Source organism: Botryllus schlosseri, chromosome 2, assembly GCF_051294905.1.
Source record: "Botryllus schlosseri isolate E-star chromosome 2, Bs_hap1, whole genome shotgun sequence".
Classification (NCBI taxonomy): domain Eukaryota; kingdom Metazoa; phylum Chordata; class Ascidiacea; order Stolidobranchia; family Styelidae; genus Botryllus; species Botryllus schlosseri.
Genome location: NC_137237.1, coordinates 21,044,726 through 21,066,476, shown reverse-complemented (window position 1 = coordinate 21,066,476; position 21,751 = coordinate 21,044,726). Strand labels below are relative to the sequence as shown.

The 21,751-nt window shown below is 40.3% G+C and overlaps 1 protein-coding gene across 2 annotated transcripts in view; it reads left to right on the top strand.

Moving 5' to 3' along the window:
* The window catches only part of LOC145434105 (uncharacterized), a 37,158-nt gene extending 19,113 nt beyond the window's left edge, over window positions 1-18,045 (top strand). Inside the window, exons 9-18 of one of the 2 annotated variants that reach the window (XM_080311401.1) lie at window positions 913-1,032; window positions 1,098-1,214; window positions 1,281-1,400; window positions 3,138-3,257; window positions 3,321-3,437; window positions 7,623-7,748; window positions 10,218-10,349; window positions 12,136-12,249; window positions 16,720-16,836; window positions 17,959-18,045. In XM_080311401.1, the coding sequence (XP_080167527.1) occupies window positions 913-1,032; window positions 1,098-1,214; window positions 1,281-1,400; window positions 3,138-3,257; window positions 3,321-3,437; window positions 7,623-7,748; window positions 10,218-10,349; window positions 12,136-12,249; window positions 16,720-16,836; window positions 17,959-18,026 (1,151 nt within the window). In that variant the 3' untranslated portion in view covers window positions 18,027-18,045. The remainder of the gene's footprint in view (window positions 1-912; window positions 1,033-1,097; window positions 1,215-1,280; window positions 1,401-3,137; window positions 3,258-3,320; window positions 3,438-7,622; window positions 7,749-10,217; window positions 10,350-12,135; window positions 12,250-16,719; window positions 16,837-17,958) is intronic. The other variant, XM_080311402.1, reaches the window with a different exon arrangement.
* Window positions 18,046-21,751: the final 3,706 nt, after the last annotated feature.

Genomic DNA, 21,751 nt, shown 5'->3' with positions numbered 1-21,751 from the left:
AGCCCTTCTATTGGTCATTGTCACGAGCGTGACCAACAAACGTACGGAACATGGCCCGTTTACCACTTCGATTTTGTGTCAGCATGACGTAACGAGTCTGCAATCGTGACGTCACAGCTGATTGCCATGAGTATATCAAATCTTCGATATAACAATGGAAATAGGGTCATGGATCCTTCAAGAAAAAGGTTCCCGATCCGTGTCTTACACGGCCAAAGAATATCGATGATCTTGACTATATCATCATGCATGTAATTTTACGGCTTGCAGTCATCATCATCATGAGAACATCCTTTCGGTTCAAGCGATATGCAGCTGACGTGTAATAACTGCTGAATCGACGACGGCGTCGAGCACTCCGTCCATTTCATATCGTATATGTCTTTTATTTCTAGTGCAAGTCAACCGAAGGTTCATACTACCTGTTTTTCGAAAGTATGTTTAGACAATTAAAACATAATTATGGCCTAAAACATACGATTTTTTTGAAATGGCATTTGTTTGAAACATAATTTAAACATCTTTAAAATATTTTTAAACAAAGTGTTCTAAAACACGTCTTGTTTTAAATGCAACCCTAACTGACATGTTACCAAGTAAAACATAACTTTGTACGAGTGTTTGCCTCTCCCGAATCTTCTTTGCGGCCATATAATCCCATCGATGTGAGATTCATGCAAATGATTACTCATTGTAAAATAATTATTAATTCAATTACTATTTAGTCGTATGCGTGACGTATATATGTTCATCACCGTGTTTGTAAAATCATAAATCACCATTTTTTATAATTCTGAAGCTTCGTAGTGTGAATTCGAAACAACGGTTCACTGTTTTCACCTATTTCAATAGTCCACATCGAGAGTCAAGTTGTTCGAAGAATTCCAATAAAAGTATTTTTCTCGGCTACAGGAAGACTGCCATGTGATGTGGATCCTTGTCACGTCAACGCTTCATGCGTAAACAACGATGATGATTTCTCATGTAAATGTAATGACGGTCTCCGAGGAGACGGAATCAAGTTTTGTCACTGTAAGAAACAACTAAATTTCAACCGTATCAATGGTTAATACCGTGTTCATTTACTTTCGAATTAGTGCCATTGCCATGCGAAGGAACGCCATGCCACATCAAAGCCTTTTGTTTACCTTCGGCAAATGACCATCGCTGTGTGTGTCGCGATGGATACGAAGGAGACGGAATAACATGCCGGGGTGGGCTTTGAACAGTAAATGCTTCGCGAAGTTATTGAGAATAATGTTGCCTTTGGTCGATTTCAGCGACGAATCAGTGTAAAACCAACCCGTGTCATAGATTTGCAATATGTCGTCACACCGAAGATGACTCCTATTCGTGTACCTGCGCACGGGGATATGAGGGCAATGGCTTTCGTTGCCGGAGTAAGTGATCATATAGGCACGATTGATTATGAAATTCTCAGCATTTAATTACCTTGAAATGGCGAGGCTGAGTTCAAAAAAGCATATCAGCTTTTAACATTACGAATACGCCATAATTGGTAGCGCAAATGTGATTCGTCATGATGCTTCCGCTATTTCTCGTCAATGATGTTGGCCATGCAGTTACGTGATTTAAGCAAATACCAATTTTCTCACCGTAAATCATATGGAAGGAGATAGGCGTCTTGGTTGCATGGGTCATCAACTTGCATTCAACCTGTCAGGCTATTTTTACACTCGATATTAGGATTATAACGCGCCACCCTAATTACGAATACAGTTGGGATCAATTCTGTATATTATGCATCTTATATACATATATATATATTTTGTGGGGGGAGTCAGGTGGATAACCGTAACACGATGACACTAAATCGCGCGAGGACGGAGGAAAATTCCCATTTAAATTAATCTGTGCAAATATACTTTACATTGTGTTGTTTTAAAAATAATTAGGACCGACCTACGAGGTCCCTCCAACTCATGGTTTGAGCTGCGGCGGTTTGGCTGAATATTATTATGAGGGCGAACATTGTTGGTTATCGCTGGGTTTGTATCTTAAATTGCCAATTTCAATGATCCAGGGTTCAGAGAGCTTATAAATTTTCTGCAGAGAGCTCGTGCATATAAGAAAAGGCTGTAAACCTTTGACATACGCATAGCGAGGAATTAAAAAAAAAGCGCATAGGATAACAATGTAGGGGACATTCCATTGACATCAACCTCACTGACTCACTGACTTTTTTGTAATGAATTATTATGGGTCATAGAACTGCGCAGCGTGAAACTGGTTTCTGAACCTCTATTCCCTATACATGTCCGTGAAAACGTAGCACACTCTGAGCAAAAAGAGTGCGTATTTCCACCCCGTGTACCACCCTTGATATACGGATATGAATACCCATGGCACACGAAATCAGTACCTATCCCAGACTTATACCGCGGTATTATTCGAGTGCAAAATTCAAATTCTAATTTTGCATGCACGTTGACACGTAGGATATATGGCCGCGATATAATTCTGAGTTAGGTTCTGTTTCCGCGTACCACCCTTTTCGGAAATTTGTATGTGTATACACACCTTTTTCGTTTAGAGTGCATACTGACTGACGTGTTTCCCGGTAACCATTCATTATTCCTCGCTTGTCCAACTACGAGGTTGACGCAGAAGACTGACGACGGCGATCGTCCGCGGCTTTGATAAAACTAACAAGCATATCTTTCCAATGCTTGAATACCAGTTCAGCTCCCGGAGCTTTGAGAATAGGAACATGATACAATCTCTCTTCGGCAGACGCCATCCGTTTCTTACGTCTATGCGCTCAGTCGGGACTTGTTAATAAAATTGTGTCGGCGCTAGTCGGGATATTGTTAATAAAAGCCTACCATACGTTCATTGGTCTGGTTCATCACACTGACATTAGAAACGTATATCCTTCGCGTGTGTGGTTTGGGTCGCGAGATGTATATAAGACTACAATTTTAGTCGCTTCCTAAAAAGTTTTAAGAACCACTGTCGATATTGAAATATTGCGGTTGCGGCGGCTCGTTATTACAGTCGTCGTCGCTATGTTGATTTAAACCTACACAAGGAACCTTTATTTAGAATAACTACTGAATTCGTGATCATTCAATACCCTTGATTTATGGCAACTTTATACAACTTATAAATTTTAGAAATAGCCCAGTGTGACATGAAGCCGTGTCATGCCAACGCTACTTGCCAACCTGTCGGCGATTCTTTCCGATGCAGATGTAAAACCGGCTTCAAAGGAGATGGCAAGCAAGTGTGTCGACGTATGCACTCGATGTTGCGAAATATTTAAAGAAATCCGACTAATGGTCATGATTGTCTTGTAGTGTCCTTACCGTGTGAGGACGAGCCATGTCATAGTCAAGCTGTTTGCATCGAGTCCGCAAGCGGGTTTCGTTGCCAGTGCAAGGAGGGTTACGAAGGAGACGGAAGTTCATGTCGAGGCAAGTCAAATCGTGTGCTGAAATGATTTTACTAATGAAACTGGTGGGGTAGCAACTGCATAGCATCTGTGATCAGGGTTCAATATCACCGAATACTACACGATATCGAACATAGACTCCATTAACATACTGATCATGATATGCAGTTACCGCGCTGCCATGCAGTTACAAACCATTGGTATCTTTATTTCTAAATACTTTATTGTAGACAACACTCGGTATCGGGAGCCGATTCAAAGTGGTGACCTTTTTTTAGTCAACACATTACGATCGGTCGAAAAGTGTTCAAAATCACCAGTTTACTTTTCCGGTCGTGGAGCTTTCAGAATTTTTGAAAAGTTTCCTCTTTTTCGGATCTCAAAATATGGTAACCCTGACTAAAGCCCACCGACATCAGAAAGTTCCGCCTATATATACTGGCATCGCCAATGCGACATATTTTTGCATATGAGCTAATGTTTTTCTGTCGATATCAATATGTGACAAGTTTCTATTAGAATTTGTAATTCGTAGCACTAGTCTGAAAACGTATATACCGTATCAATTACATTTAATTACAGTAAAACTTCAGCTGAACCAATGATATATGATATCATATATATCAGGGCTTTGGAGCCGGAGCCGGAGCCCGGAGCCGGAGCCCCGGAGCCGAGCATTTTCACCGGAGCTGGAGCCGGAGCCGGAGCTCTACATAAAATTAAGCCGGAGCCGGAGCCGGAGCTGGAGCCCGTTATTTCAGGAGTAGCTCCGGCTCCGACCTATTTCATAAGATGCTATTATATATGCAACAACCACATCTGCTGATTTATCATAATTGAACACCAGGCCTGAATTTTATTGCTGTGCACAGCAATGGCATGGAGTAAATTGCGTTCTAGTGCAACTATGATGTTGTCGACAATTGACAAGTATTCAGAATGAAGTAAAAAGCCGGCACGGCGGCACCTATATGTATTTGTTGCTACATCGGATGTTACTGACGGCTGACGGACTATAGATAACTAACCTATTAGTAGATTAGTAATCTATATAGACCAGGAATGGCCAACCTTTCCGGCTAAAGGGGCACATGAAATTGACGAACGAGTGCGCGGTCCACTAGCCACGCCAAGCGGGTAAAATTTTCTAAGTTTATAAATAAACTAGGATAGGGTTGCCATACGTCCGGAATTTCCCGGACATGTCCGGAATTTCACTGTTCAAACTAGCGTCCGGGAGGAATTTCTAAAATAGGCCAAATGTCCGGAATTCTGAAGACCTGGCGTAAGATCATAATATTTTCGTAAATCAACATAAAAACATTATTTTTGGGAATATTTATGGTGATGCATGATATTTTTCTTCGCGCTGCACGTGATTTACTATCACATTTATTGATTTTATCAAGTTGACTACCCCCCTCGCAAAAACTGCAATAAAATACAAATAAAAACAACCTTCATTCACTGGAATAGGCCTAACCGTAATCACAATTATAGAAGAACGATATTTCCCTAGAGATCGTTAAGGCCGTGTAAATGCTTTATTCAACGATGATGGTTCAAAACGTGGGGGTGGTTTGCCTTTATTCTGGGGTTCGCGAATATGTTGAACGTAATCAGCGTCCAAAATAGCCCGTGAGTAAGTCTGGGCAAAGGTATTGACTTCTCGTCAAATTTTGATCTGGGTCACGAAACATTTTCAAATTGGATATGGAGTCGCGACCATAAAAGGTTGGAAACCACTGGATGTGGGGTGATTATATAGCTCCGTGGTGCGCACCAGCATAAGGCTGATGAACAATCTTATCGATGGGACATGAACACGACTTAACGATGTACAATTACGGTCCCTGTATTTTCGAACTCATCATCTTCCCGGCCCGGTTACACAACGCACAGTCACATACTCCTGAACCGGATCGTGACCGCCTCTGGTCTATGAGCGAAGATTTGCTAGCGTGACGTCATAACTCATTTTGAAATCCACTAGTGGGCGCTAAAGTGTGTCCGGAATTTGGGTCACAGAAATATGGTAACCCTAAACTAGGAGAGTATTGCGGGTCTATTGTATACCACCCGCTAGGCTCAGTTTGCAAGGCCACGACTATTCGGCGTCTGGACACATCGATATCGAAGGTCTCCGATAATATGCGACAATCATTTTGTGCCTACATTTCACCGTAGACGATTTTATGCGAGCGCAAACGCGAAGACTTTCTTCCGTAATTGCGAATACAGTTATACTCTATCGGGTAAATTAGACGTTTTTTTCATTTTCAGTAGGGGGTAGGCTACCAAGCAAGAAATCGTGTGACAATTAAACACGCGAAGCGTCAAGAAAAAATTCGCTACTATTTTAGTTTATTGTAATGTACGACAATTTACTCAAAATGTGACTGGACCCTGGATCTGCCAATACGTCGGAACCGATATTTTAGTCATCAACATCCCAAGTGTTGCAGCCAGAATTATAATTTTTGGTTGGCATTGCAAGTTCACAATCTCAGCAATTCATTTTCGATAATATAATAGGAAATTACCTCGCGGGCCACGCTAAACCCTCTCGCGGGCCACATTTGCGGGCCACCCCTGATATAGACAGAACCATTCGATAATTTTAGAGCCGGAGCCGGAGCTGGAGCCGGAGCAGTGGTTATAATGCGGCTCCGGAGCTGGAGACGGAGCTAATGTATGATAGAAGAGAGCTCCGGAGCCGGAGCTGGAGCAGTTAAAATTTACGGCTGCTCCAAAGCCCTGATATATATATCCTTGGCTGAACCTATAGCTTAGGAATTACAACTTTTTTCATTTCCGCGCGGAATTAAACTCCCACTCCGCTCTTTATAAATCGATAGTACTGAAGACCCTCTCACTTATAGCAATCGTTGGAGTAATGACATCATTGGGAGGACTGGAATTGGTCGATACCGCTATTTTTATGGAGGCTGATTGGCCGGGCCGGTGATAACAGTGGTCTATACAAATTTCAAAAAATGAAATTGCGCCAAACATTTTGATGATTGATTTAGGATAATTTTTGGTTGGTGAATCCAATTCTAGCTCTATGCTCAGAATTGCTTTATCACGTCGAGATTTTTCGCTGCGAATTTCATATATCAATCAAATTTTGACTTTCTTTTAGAACTTCAGTGAGCGCGTATAACAGCAACAAATTAATTATTTTATTAAATGAATTTTTGATGAAACCTGAGCTGTTGCTGCACAATATGAGTGTGTCTCTGTGTCTTCTGTGTGTCTCGATTATGGGGTATAGCACCCATAAAGGTGGGTATGCACCAACTATTCACGGGATAACGCGCTATGCGCGAAGAATATTTTGCCGCAAGAAAATCAGTGAATTTACATGTGCGGTCGCGACCCAAATTACTACCCTTTGTGACCTATGTTTGTAAACGGTTGTAAACGAAGCAAGGAGGTCGTATGACATAATGACAAATATCAGAATGGAGTAGAAGAACTCAAGTCATAAAAGGTGGCCAGCAAAGTGGTTAATAGTGGCCTAATCCAAATGCCCTTGTTTTTTTGCTACTGAGATAACAGAGCCAAAGCTTAGTGTTGAGTAACTTCTAGTGATGTTTTTAAAAATATTTCGACGTTTTATTTTCGTGTTTTGCCTTATGCTACTGTAACGCAATAGTAACTCGGCGTCCCGTCCCGTTGCCAAGGCCTCATGACCTCACTAGCGTCAAATGTGGGCAAATAGCATCGCCCACTTTCAACACTTCCGGAAAACTTTCGAAATCATAAGATGTATCTTCCCGCAAATTAACCAAATATGAATTAATCTATGCGATTATATTTATATACTGTGATAAAGTGGCTATTTGTCATTGTTCTTTTCATAATTCAACTCATAACATTGGTGCAATCTTATCCCAAAACTACTTTCTACATTTCAAACTCCAAATTATAAAGATTTTGGGAGAAGCTGTACACATGGAAGTAGAAGTCTGAAAATCTAACCAATTTTGTAGTGCAGCTATAGAAACATATACTTGAGTGCCTCGAAAAAGTAGAAGTAATCCCCGAAATGTGACATGATAGGAACAAAATAATACCAGATTCGGATTTAGTGCCCCAAAATTAAATGAGAATGACCCAAATACAGTCTGGCGCGAAAATAGTGCAGACCGGTGTAATTATTAGACCGTTATATTTGACGCGGAAAACTTTACTTTCACAGAGATCGATTATTGCGTCAATAATCCCTGCCACAGTACAGCGAAGTGCGTTTTAAGTGAAGATTCTGTGCTTGGTTACGAATGCGTTTGTGATGAGCGAGACCTAGGAAATGGCTACAGCTGTTCTCGTGAGTAAAGATCCATGGCTAAGTAGTTCATCTACTGACTTGCGTGTTCTTACACATATCTTTATAGTCTAAAGCAGTGGTTCCTAACCCTTTTTTCCTCCAGCACCCCCTTTCAATAATTATCGGGCTCAAGCGCCGCCCCCATATTGTAAGGACTGTGATAAAGGAAATGGGAAAGAGGGAGTGCCGTAACAGCACTTCGTAAGTCCCCCTAAAAACGATTGTCTTGGGCGCCCATAGCATGATAAACCAAACTTCTGGCGGATTCGTCCCCAAGAACCCCGTCGTGTGATTTCGATGATCAGCAAATTTTGTGTGGCCTGGTCCCCCTAGGTGCCGAAATTTTCTATAATGCATGAATCAATAGGTGGTAATTGCATATATATGTCGCTGTAAACTTTTTATCCTCTCATCTCACGTAATCAGATTTACCAGTAGCTCTGAGTAAGCTGTCGTCTTGGAAAATGAAGGCCACGTAATTAATAATTAAACATATTCGGGCTTGCCTGTCGGTACAATTACTTCGTTACATGTTGCTATTTTGTACCTCTTGTCCGCTATATAGTCAAAAAATATTGAAACGCATAAACGTAATAAACTAAAGTAAGCACACGATTCAAAATTGGTATTTCTTCACTGGCAAATAATTTTTCTATAATGGATGTTATTTGTCCTGTGGGGTGCAGATTGCGACGACATGATAATTCGGCACGAGCGATTTAAGTACCTATGGACAACTAGACTTATATACATCGAAGTTTACGGACAACATAAGGGCAATCCTCTTCGGCTAAGGTTTTCTCGCAGACGATCTTTTGGCACACTTGTCGGAGTCCATATTGGCCGTAACTTCATATGTCTTCATGTATCGTGGCGTCGGTCACGACACCAATGGACGTTGGTTCGAATCCCGGTTCTGACCAACTTCTATGTGTCGGAGGTTTCTCTGGGCTCCTCATCGCCGACCTCACTACTATGGTAGTTCATTGAAAAGCCCAGAATCAAAGTGAGCCATGGTACTAGTCGGCAGCAATGACTGCGATGGGGACGCATGGGAGCGAGAGAGAATGAAGAATGACTGCGAGAGAGATTGAATGACGTTCCCAAGATTACAAAAACAGCAAAGACCTCTGAACATTATGAAATTCGTGTCGCGGAGCACACGGCCTTAAAAGGCGATAAGCTCCACTATGTTGTGCACCTGCACATTAATACATTAATACAATGTATCGTGGCGTGGTAATGGCCGACGCCGAATGCCTGTTTCTATTTTCTATAATTTTGCGTATTTTTTCATTGGGGAGTCGTCAAAACATGACGTGTGATATATGTTCATTCACCGAAATGATGTAATGCACCTTTCGAGCTCACTCCCCCCCCCCCGATTGGGGGTTTAGTTTGCAGCAGTTTCGGTATTGGTAAGAGGTCAAAGTCCAGTCAGTCTTCTTGGGACTTTGGTATTGGAAATATTTTGCGCTTAAATCGCGCTCGGAGGACCATTCGACTATAATAAACCATATAATAATTGTATGCTGAAATGATTACAGTTTCAGCATATTCTTGTTGTTGTTTCAAAATAAGCTATTCTCCTGTGCCCAGCATCACTATTTCTCGCTAGCTAAAACGGCTTTGGCGATGGCAACAGCATTCCATCGAGGGAGAATCAGCTGATGTGAATTGGCATATTGCCTTTGACGGGCAGTTTCTCGTATACTGCCAAGGCTGAGACGGTTAGAAAACGGGTTAGGGCTTCCCCACATGATCAGGCTTTACGTGGAGATGGTTTTTAGCTAGTGACGTCTCTCGCTATGCCCAATATCAATTCCATAGTCGCTGAACAGCAGTGCCAGGTATCGCGCACACCTCAGAGTTCAGAGTAAAATGAAATTGATAATCATTAATTTTTGTTGAATTTGTATTCATATTACTTCTTTTGTGGTAACTATGCCCATTGCCTATGTTAGGGAGAAAAGCGTTGTACTGACGTAAAGTTTTAAAAAGCAGTTGCTAGACCTTGTGGCCTATTTTATATCGATATTGAATTCATGCGGCCCGCAGCCGCTACGAAATTTGAAAAGTTGCTCGCGGCCTGTTTTGAGTTGGCGAACCCTGGTTTAAATAGTACTTTTTGATATCCCCACCAACGCAATTAATTTCCGAACTGGCAAGGAAGCGTCTTTGCTGTTTCGGTCCTGGTTATTATGTTTAGTACCATCTCAAAACTATATGACTAATAGATCCTAGGCCTATACCTATCCTATATCAGACATACAATTCATTATCAACGTCGTCGTCTCATCTTTAGATATCCCCATCTTTGTAGATTTCACTGGATTCCTTCCATGTTCCAATAATCTATATCATTTGTCATGTCTTCTTTGAGTCCGCTGAATGGCTTATCTCAATAACTATGGCCAGACAATACTGAAACATATGAGGAATAATTTCATACGTTAATCATTTGATAAGGAAATCCGTGTCGAGACCACCGAGAGTGCTTAAATTCTGATGCGTGCTACCCATATTGGGATCTTTATCACCAAAGTTACGTCTGCCGGTGCAAAGATACCACTTTATCACTGATGAATGGTTGCAAGAAAGGTAAGAGTTTGATTCTTCAAATCGCATCCTTTATTTATTGGTCAGGACCTCAGGCTCGCTCCGGAGCTCCTAACCTTTTTTATGTCATTACCCACTTTTGATTTATTCCTATATAGTCTGCATTCACTTCAAACGTAATCTCGGTGTTACGGCACCTTAAATATGTATATACTGTAGGTTGGTTATTTCTGTAAGTGCGCCTGTTTCCTATACCAGAAACATCTATAGATCCCGCACAAGTGCGGAATTTCCCACCGGGTGGGAGCCCCTGAGCTAGAAATATGTGGTATTGTGGCTCTTTGATGATGAAATTCGGCTCTCGAAGAAATAAAATCTGCCGGCTGGCACGACTGTCACGAATAAATTATTTTTGCCGTCGTCTGTTTAATGCGCCGAGAGAACCGGGTTAGCGTTTAATTATTCGCCTTTGGTCGATCTTTTTGAATCGGAGGCTTTAGCTTGTCAATCAATTTATTTTTATAAATCAACGTATTTGGCGACTTATTTGGCGACGTATTTGGTTTTCTTATTCAGCGATTAATAATACTAGAATTAATGTTACCGAACCGTTGCGAGAGCGCGTTACTTTCGACTATGGGAAGCTATTCTCAAAGTAAGTATTCCGCTAATCCTGTGAAATTGCACGCAAGTTTCGACAGCATTTCTGAACTGGAATTCGATTGTATTCAAAGTTGGCGTATGTAGTCAGATATTCCTTCTGGGTATAGAACCAATACTAAAATCGGGAAACGCAGCAAAGCAGTGCAAAACGTGTGTATGTTGCTTGTTTACCTCCGAATATATAGCGATGTGCACGGTTGATACCAAAGCCTGGTTAATGTTAGCTTACTCACTTTTACCAGCATGCTATACAAATCCAACCTTTTCAGTTTCATCATTGTTGTTCTAAACTTGGAAAGTAGAAATAGCGACCAACCAACAGATTGTCAAAACCGCGAGTGTCATAATAGCGAGTCATTCAAACTAGAAAGTAGTGTAAATAGTGTCAAAAACAACCCCCACTCATTTAAACAAACCTGGCCGTAACTTAACTTAACCCATACCCTTGAGTATTTTGAATGAGTCGTTAACATGACACTCAGTGTTCTAACACTTACTATTACGTATGCATCGCTAAAAGGACACTCTATGTTTCTATACTCGCTATTATGAATGTCTGGCTACTCAGAATGAGTCACTACAATTAAATACACTGTTTTGAAACTCGTTATTATAAGTGACTAATCATTTTGAAGACACTGTTTTGAAAGTAGCTGTTTTGCCCGGATGCTGCATGTTTAAAAAACCAACGTACATTTGAGTAATGTTGTATTTAGCTGCAATGAATATTATCTAATTACATTGTATCAACTTGCCAACCACGCGGCCCGCGAGAACATTTTGTGCGGCCCTCGTAGAAATACTGAATTTTGAATTTTCAATTATTTGACAATATGTAAGTGCTACTATCTTTTTCAGATTTGAAAAGTTTCAAAACTCACTTTAAAAACCGACTTGGATCGTAGTCTTAATATAACTTTTTTTCCTTTTTCATCCCGTCAAATAATGCATATAAGACAAAAGACATATTAGATATCATATTCCATGCTGAGCCCGTGGCGTCCGCTGCGTCCAGCGAGGACATTTGAATTTGAAACCCCTGTTTTTAACCTGTATTATAACACATGTGATTAGGTATATGCACGTCAGACGGCGTTAGGTGAATCATCAGTCGTAGCATAATATGTAATGAGTTATAACTGGTAATAATAATTTACAACTTTAGAGAACCCGTGTAGCAGGTGTCCATGGCATTCCACATGTCGGCACTTCAGTAATATTGGTATCGTTCGATGCATGTGCAACGCTGGTCGTGTTCGTCTGGGTGATCAATGCGTAGGTAAGTATTTTATATATCAAGGACATCGAAATCTTTGTTTTGTTTCATTTGCTTGATCGCACAGGGACTCCCCATCAATGGATTGAATTTAATATCGTTCACCACATCTCGGCACTGGATTAACTTATTAGATTTCAGTATTTCTAAAAGCGGTATAAAATAACACGTAATAAGTTGTCCAGCGTAACGCAAACTAACAATGGTATTTATAGAAATGTCTATGCAAAATTTGGGCAGATTATAACTCAAGTTGACTCATGGATATCTAGATCCAATGGTTTGGCTAATATAGTCCAAAGTTAAAGGTAACTTTTTTTCAAAACAGACTAGATTCGGATTTTATAGTTGTTCCGCAACTGATTTCCCCACTATAAGTAGGGTTGCATTTAAAACAAAAATCAGTTTGAAACAAACATGTTTAAAACAAGGCCCTAATTTACAACATGTTTTTTAGGCCATGGCGTCACGATCGACATAGAGGATTGACATTGACAATTGAAAATATAGGGTAGATATAGGTCCTTTGACGAAATATCTGTACTATTAATGTTGAACAGACTATTTTGAGGGTTCCAACCATCCCATATCGATAAAAGTCGGCTATATCGGGTGGTAATTGTACGTATGCTCATGCAACATGTTTTTGGAAAGTATTCACACAATTATGGCATAATTTTACAACTTAAAAAAACACAATTTTTTTAAAGGCCTTTGTTTAAAACACTAACATGTTTTAAACAAAGTGTTTTAAAACACTGTTTGTTTTAAATGCAAGCCTAACTAAAAGTGATTCAGCAGAAAGCTGTTAGCAATACGATAAACTTGGTACGTAGGCCTATATAAACTCGACAAAAACAAAGAAGTTCGGTTTGGGCGCATAAGTAAGCCAGACCCTAATCTCTCCTCAAGACAAATATCAGATACATATCATATTTATAACACAAAATGCATATGAATGTATTTCAACTGATCACTATGAATTATTAATTTTGAATTTTTAGAGCCGGAAATGTACTTACATAATATCCTACTCCAAGAAAGTGTATCAAGATAAACCTCCCAATGCAACGTAATCTCAGTGTTGCGCCACCTTAAATATGTATATATACTGTTGGTAAGTTATTTTTGTAAGTGCATCTGCTCCCGACCAGAAACACCTATAGGTCCTAGCTAGATTCTTCGCAAGTGGGGAATTTCCCAATGGTTGGGAACCACTGCGCCAGACATATGTGGCATTGTGGCTCTTTGATGATGAAATCCTGCTCTCGAAGAAATAAAATCTTCCGGCTGGAACGAATGTCATGATTAGATTAAATTTTGTAAACGTTTGTTTAATCCGCTGAGAGAGCCGGGTGAGCGTTTACTTATTCGCCTTTGATCGAACTTTTTGCATCTGAGGTTTTAGCTTTTCAATGAATAGATTTTTGTAAATCAACGTATTTGGAGAGGGTTTTTATTATTCGGCGATTATTAACGCCCATATTTATTGCTACCGAACCGTTGCGAAGGCGCGTTCTTTATTCGATTGGCAAGCTACTCTCAAAGTAAATGTATTCCGCTAATCCTTCGCAATTGCACACAAGTTTCGACAATATATTTCTGAACTGGAATTTGATTGTATTCAAAGTTTGCGTATGTAGTCATATCTTCCTTCTGGGTATAGAACCAATACCAAAATCGGGAAACCCAGCAAAGCAATGTAAAACGTGTGTATGTTCACTGCTTACCACCGAGCATATCGCGATGTGTACGGCTGACACTAAAATCTGATGAATGTTAGCTTACTCACTTTTACCAGCATATTATACAAAGCCAACATTCTCAGTTTCATCATTGCTGTGCCAATATGGAAAATAGAAATAGCGAATAACTAACACATTGTCAAAACCGCGAGTGTCATAATAGCGAGTCATTCAAACTAGAAAGTAGTGTAAATAGTGTCAAAACCCACTCCCAGTCATTTAGGCAAACCTGACCGTAACTGAACTTAACCCCCAACCTTGAGTATTTTGAATGAGTCGATATGATGACAATAGGGATTCTGAAACTTACTATTACGTATGCCTCGCTAAAAGGTCCCGCTCTGTTTTGATACTCGCTATTATGAATGTCTGACCGCTCTGAATGAGTCACTATAATGAAAATCACTGTTTTGATAATCGCTATTATAAATGACTCACCATTTTGAACTCGTTGTTTTGAAAGTCGCTGTTTTGCCCAGATTGTGCATGTTTTCAAAGCCAATATACATTTGAGCAGGGCCGTAACAGCACTTCGTCAGCCCCCCGAAAACGTTGGTCTTGGCCCCCCCATAGGATGATAAACCGGACTTCTGGGCGGCTTCGCCCCCAGACCCCCCCTTGTCTACCCGCTCTTTGGGACTACTTGTCATCAATATTGGGTGTCCGCTTATTGGGCCTCCCATTCTCGCCTAGACGAGCGAAGCGCAAAAAATTTCATGAATTCATGATTGAATCGGGCAGTATCATCGGGGATTGCATATATATTGTTATCTATTTTTATCCCCTCTCTGCTGACGTATTCAGATTTACCGGTAGAGCTGAGTGAGATGTAAAGGTATGACCCCTCAATGACAGGAACGAAACAGCACTTAGTCAGGTCCCAAAAGAACTTGGGTCTTGGGCTCCCAGGGTGATAAACCGACCCCGGTAACCGACCGACCCCCCCTCCCATTCATCTTGTTGATCGCTTTTGCCACGAAATCAGCCGTACTGAGTAGTGGAATTCGTCTTCTGAGGTTCAGATTACCAAGACAGGAACATTCGGCGCCAGTAATTTAGGCGCCTAGGCTATGGACAATTAAAACTATATGTATTTTGTATATATAACGAAGTTTTCGGTCAGCGTAAGGGCAGTCCTTTTCGGCCAAGGTTTTTACGCTGCCGATCGTTCTGGCACACTTCTTGGAGTCGCATGTAATATGTCCTAAATTGTTATATGTCTTGGTGCGTCGCGTCGCGGTATTGGCCAACGCCGATATGTCCATTTCTAAAAATCTTTCTTGTTCTTTTCTTGGGGGAAGAGTACCAAAAAATGATGATATTTGGCACCTTGAAATCGCGCATAGCGCGAAATATTTATTTTTGAAAGTTGCATAAATTTTCAAAAGATACTCTATAATTTATGCTAATTCACGAAATAATCTTGGTCCCCCTTCGAGCTCGCCCCCCCCCAATTGGGGGTTTTGGGGTGCGGCAGTTGAGGTCCTGCATTTGAGTGGTAGTGTTGTCATTTAGCTGCATTGAATCTTTTATAATGACTAGGGCGATTTTTTTGCCATGCCAAAGAAAGTCAAAATTTTGTCAAAATTGTAGCGTCAGGTTGAAAACAATGTCAAAATTCTTTACAAAGGCAAACATTTTTTACAACCTGCATTTCGTTTGTATCGTAGATTGTGCACTGTCGGTGAACTTAGCATTTGACAGTTTATAGCTTGTAGCCTACTTTATAGGCCTACCGTTGTAGACCGCCGATTGTCTGCTCATTGTGAATCATAAACATTCAAATGAAACAAATAGGTTGACATGGTGTTATGCTCAACGTACCGCATTATGCTAACTGCGTAGGCATTGCATGGTTCTTATATCAGGAAGCGCGTGATGAAAAATTGTGATGTAGACACCATTTTCAACATGGTGTGTTACCAGCAACTTCAGTGGATTCAACTTTCTTTCTCCATTCTTGGCAAGCTACTTAGTAAGGACAGACACTTTCTATTCGATAATGTAGGAAAGTATCATTCGTTGTACTACAAGTTTTTTATTATTTCTACCATAATATGTGATGTTACTACTGGAATTCTTCATACGGCCAGATTTCGTTAAAATAAAGTTTTTTCATGTAAAAATTTGTCCGTTTTTGAGTCAAAAAAGTTATTTCAGGCTAAACTACTTCGTAAGGACAGACAGTTCCAATCAAAAATGAAGATAAGTAGTGCAATTCTAACATTATGTGGGAAAACAGCTAATTTGCATACGTTAGTCAAAATTTGGTCAAAATTAAGTTTTTTAAGTTTAAGTTTAAAAATGTCAAAATTTTGATTTTTCAGGTGAAAAATCGCTTAAACTAATGACATAAATCACCTTGTAAACCACTTGGCCCGCAAGAACATTTTGTGCGGCCCTCGTCGAAATTTGGATTTTCAATTATTTGGTAATAGTTTAGTGCTACTATCAGCTCAGTCTCAATCTGACTTTTTCCATTTTCTTCCCGTCAAATAAGGCATATACGACACAAGACATCCTGCATATCATATTCAATGCTGCGCCCGCGGCGTCAACAAAAACCAGGAAATTGTCCCACGAGGACATTTGAATTTGACACCCCTGTTCTTAACCAATGTTATAACAAATGTGAGTAGGTATGCATGTTAGACGGCGTTAAGTGAATCATCAGTCGTAGCATAATATATAACGTGCTGTAACTGTTATTCATAATTTACAACTTTAGAGAACCCGTGTAGCAGGTGTCCATTGCATTCCACATGTCGGTACTCCAGTAACATCGGTAGTGTTCGATGCAAGTGTAACGCTGGCCGTGTTCGTCAGGCTGATCAATGCGTATTAGGTAAGTATTTTATTTACTTATGATATCGAACTCTTCATTTGTTTGATCGCACTGGGACTCGCACGCATGATGTATACGCCCCATCATATACAGGAATAGTGCGCATTGCGCAAGTATAGTGCTCGATGAAAAGTGTCTTGTGATTAATCATATGTGTAATTTTCAACATGCAGAACGCTGATGTCGCAACTACAGATGCCTGCCTAATTCTAGATGTTGGCAAAGTGTCGAAGATGGGTATCGGCATTGCGTCTGTTACTGCCTCGTCAATAACCAATGTGCCAATATGCAGGTTTTCTTTGAAAACGAATTCACCAATATATTCTCAGTATGCGCGAAACTTGAGGCTGATGAAATGGCCATCACATTTGGAATGTACACAATCAAGGGAATTACTAACGACACCAACTGTTTCAATCACGCGAACAATCATCAATTGGCATCAGATATAATAGTCGTGTCGCGACGGATTTTTGTTTGACTGCGCAGTGATGTTATGAAATAACAAACTATACAGATTTCACTGGCTATACTCGATGGAATTGTTAGGTTGCCTAATATAAACGGGGCACGCCCAATTCCAGCTAGTTGAAGGTGAAGCGAAGTAATTACAATCCAAAATGCCAAACATTTGTATAAAATAATAGCATTTACGTTAGTAAATTTTGTCACTTTGTCATATATCGAATTCGCGTACTGTCTCATGCCACTTTATTTTCATCGCTTGTCATTAAATTATGATATATTCGGTAACTTGACATTCAGTGAATGAATCTCAGTTATTTTTAGGCTGTAGGCAGTGGTTCCCTAAGTAGGCGATATCGTCCCTTTAAGGCGATTTTGAGAGGAATGAAGGGTGGAAGTAGAAGTGGTATACAAGAAAAGAATACTTGAGAAATTGGATACAACCTACTTAAATAATGCGAAAAAGTATAAGGATGGGTGGGTCTGATGGGTCTAGTCTTTAGGGAGCGACTAAAATATGTCTAGATTGATAAGGGGGCGATGAGTCAAACGTTTCGTCTTATCGGAATGCTTTGGTTTTTTAATTGATAATAACCAACTAATAAAACGAACCAGAATCATAACTAGCAATTGACAAACTTCCCTTTTACATTTCAGATACAAGCAGCAAGTGGTTTATTCAACAGATATGGTATTCAATTGTAACATTCGTCGGAAATATATGATATCTGGTTTAACACGCAATTGACTCGTGCATTTCATGTAGCGATCTATCAGAGACGGCTTTTAACAAGTATAGCGATTAAATTTGTTTGGTCAATGTTTGGGTCTGATGAGTCTCATAATTTGCGGTGATATATGTGATCATCATTGAAACACTGCGAGCTCTGAATATGTGATCTCAAATGAAAGTTGATTGTGTGAAAACAATCTGGCAGCAGCCATCTTCCTTATAGAGCCACCGGAGTCAGCAAACAACCAGTTCTGAAAAGCGGTCCGCACCGCTATCCTTCGGGAGATCTACACAAATGTGCTTGGTTGACTCATAGGTTATAACTCGGCAGCTCAGGCACGGTATTACCAAACAAAAACCGCACTGTGGAATCAGAATTTGCCGTCGCAATTCCAGAGAATCGGGAAATTCCAATCAGCAAACGCTCAACAACAATAAATGCGGGAGCACTTTAACCGATGAAATTGGTCTACCCATGAAACACAGGAAGAAAACGTGAACAGTATGCGTTACAAACGTCATTATCCGCCAGAGCAGGACGTGGATAGTCCATGCACTGGATATCCGCCGGATTTATTTTTATTTTTGACCGAAGCCAAATTCAGATTTTTGCTGAAAGGCCGGATTCGTACTTTGTTCTGATATGGCCGGAGTATTAGGGAGCGGTGACCAAGATTTGGCCATATCCAAGGGGGATATCAGCTAGTTTGGCTGGTTGACTCGTGACTTGACTTGACTTGACTCGAGTCACCTTCGAAACAGTGGCACACGATTTGATTTTTTTTTGCAATAAATTCCACAATATTACATACATATTAAAAGATAGCTCTGGCACCGTGTCGACCCAAAATATACCCTTTGCGGCCCATACGTTATTAAACCTGGAAGGGGTAAACATTTGCGTTACAGTAACTTGCAAATGTGAGTCTGTGATGATGGTATTTACTACTATGATCGTGCCTCGCGCTAATCGAACAGTTATACGAAAATATGATGATTGCTTAGCGAAAAAAGCAGGAAGTCAATTTGCAAAATCAATGTATCCACAATACCAGCTAGACACAGCGGCATGTCTCCGATTTAGCAAACTAACTCGAGTATTCCTTTGTGATTTTTATTCTCTGTAGACTAAAAGGAAAACCACTAACTGTCATGGAATTTAGTTGCAAATCGCTGACCACACCGCATTACAAGTCGTCGGTCAATATCGATCATTTGTGAGATTGGAATTCTTTCAGCCCCCGACGCAGAAGAATCAACCTCATAGGCACCCTCGGTCATAGAGCGTTGATGATATGTTTGAGTAACAAATTAAGATTGGAGCTTGATAACATCCGCAAAATCTTACTTAAAAATGGTTACCCAGAACACGTCATCAACCGCTGCATCAAGAGGAAATTATTGCAATTCAACGTGGTAATTCATTATAATTATAATGAACTTTCACAATTGCTATAGTTGAAAAATCGCTTTCAATCAACTTTTCTTCAGTAACTAGCTTTTTAATATTATATTGACCACCCCGATTTCATCCGGAAAATCCGAACGTGGTTTCGGCCCGTTAAAACGCATCGAGACTTTTCTTAGAATCGGGATGCGTAAATATATATGCTCAATGCCTGTTATTCTGGGTATTCCAGCTCTTCATTGAGAATTTTGCAACTATGAAACCGCGCGCAATAGGCCTACTGATACAAACGTTAAAATATGCAGTATGAAATACTGTAGGCCAGTGGTTCTTAACCTTTTTCCCTCCAGCGCCCCCTTTCAAAACTTTCAAATGCTCTAGCGTTCCCACACCATATTTAAAAGACTGTGATAACATCAATTAGGACAGGCCGTAACAGCAAGTTGCTTGCCCCCTTAAAAATCGTTGGTGTTGGGCCCCGATAGGGTGATAAACCTAACTACTGTGGAGATTTCCCCAAGACCCAGCGTCGCGTGATTTTGATGTTGAGCAAAGTTTTATGAGGCCTGGTCGCCTAGGCGCGAAAGTTTTCTCTTCATAACGGATGAATGAATCGGACAAGAATATTGGTAATTACATATATCGCTATCATTTCCTATCGTGTCAGCCCACGCCATAAGATTCACCGATATCTTTGAATGAGCTGTGGTCTTGGACAATGCATGCACGTAATTAATAATTGAATATATTCGGGCGGGCTCGTTGGTAAAATTACTTCGTTGCATGTTGTTATTTTGTGAGCTATTATCCGCTGGCTATAATAGTCAAAAGATATTGAAATCGCATAAACGTACTAAACCAGTGGTTCCCAACCTGGGGGGCACGCTCCCCTTCGTGCCTCGTGGTGTGGTAATGGCCGACGCCGAAATGCCTCTTACCATTTTCGATAAAGAATGCGTATTTTTCGTGGGGGAAGGGTACCCAATAATTAAAACTTTGGCAACGGTAATTCGCGCATAGCGCGAAAATAAAAAAGTGAAAAACTTGTATAAACAGTCAGAAATTGATGTTTAATTTTTGAGAGAACATATATGTAGCAAACATCGTTGAAACATTTTGAGATTTGACACGTTTTGTCGAATCCTAATTTGCTCTGAAAACTCGTTAATGATATGCTTTACTATACTACACCATCTGCTGCGAAGCCATTTTGCTTCAGCGCCCCCCGTACCGCCCCCCTGAGCCCAGCGCCCCCATATCCACCCTGAGTGTTTCCGCCCCGACATAATCAAAATCGCCCCTTGAGGGCGCTGGAGGCACGGTTAAGAACCACTGATGTAAAGGGAACTGGCTTCAGTAACAGTCAGGTATTCTGATTTTCAGGAGCATTTGTCGATAGTTCGCTATTTTATTCAACAGGATTAAATATCAGAGATTATACCAGAAAAAATATGCATCACTTTTTTCATTAAAATATTAGAATCCTTTTTTTTGTCATCGTGGAATCCACTGAGATTAGCTGTAGGTTAAATCCAGAGGTGGTCAGTAACGAAGTACTTCTACTTTTTTGAAGTACTCAAGTAGTTTTCCGCTACTTGGGAACTTACTCCAGCATATCTAATTCCGCGCTACTTCTACTTCGTCATATTTTGTAATCTACTTATTTACTTTTCGCGATTTTCAGTTTGTCAAGTATAAGTAGTTTGATCCTCCAATCAGAAATATGGCCTGATGAATTTCGGGGTTGTTTTCACGGAGAATCAACATTTAATTTTAATAACACTTGAGTAAAGCCCAGAATTTTCGTGGCGCTTCGCGCACAGTAGTATAATATGATTTCACGAACGTATCGGTGAATATAATTTAGGTTGCGGATTGCGTGGTTCCGTTAACACCGCGTTGTCGCCCATATGAAATATTTCATCACAGTAAATATGGCCCTCATAGCATTGGAAACTACCATTTCGTAATGTAGCATTAACCTATTGTGGTGACCTATTTTTACCAATTTTTACCTATTGTGGTGATATCTAGCATATTGTAATCTAGCAGTCCATGGCGTTTCCTAACCCGCAAAAGTGGACTCTGACTTTTTTTTAGCTTTACACCTGGTTTAGCAGACCACTGTTGCAACTTTCTGGACAAAAGACATGCTTCAAGTAGTATTTATATTTCTCTTTCAATTTCCAGTATCATACTTTGAGTTCAAATTAGTTTCAGTTCTTTTGTCTAGAGAACATACTTTTGTTGAAGTATAAAAGAAGGTGTAGTAATGACTCTATTTTCCGTAAATAAAGCTACACTATGTG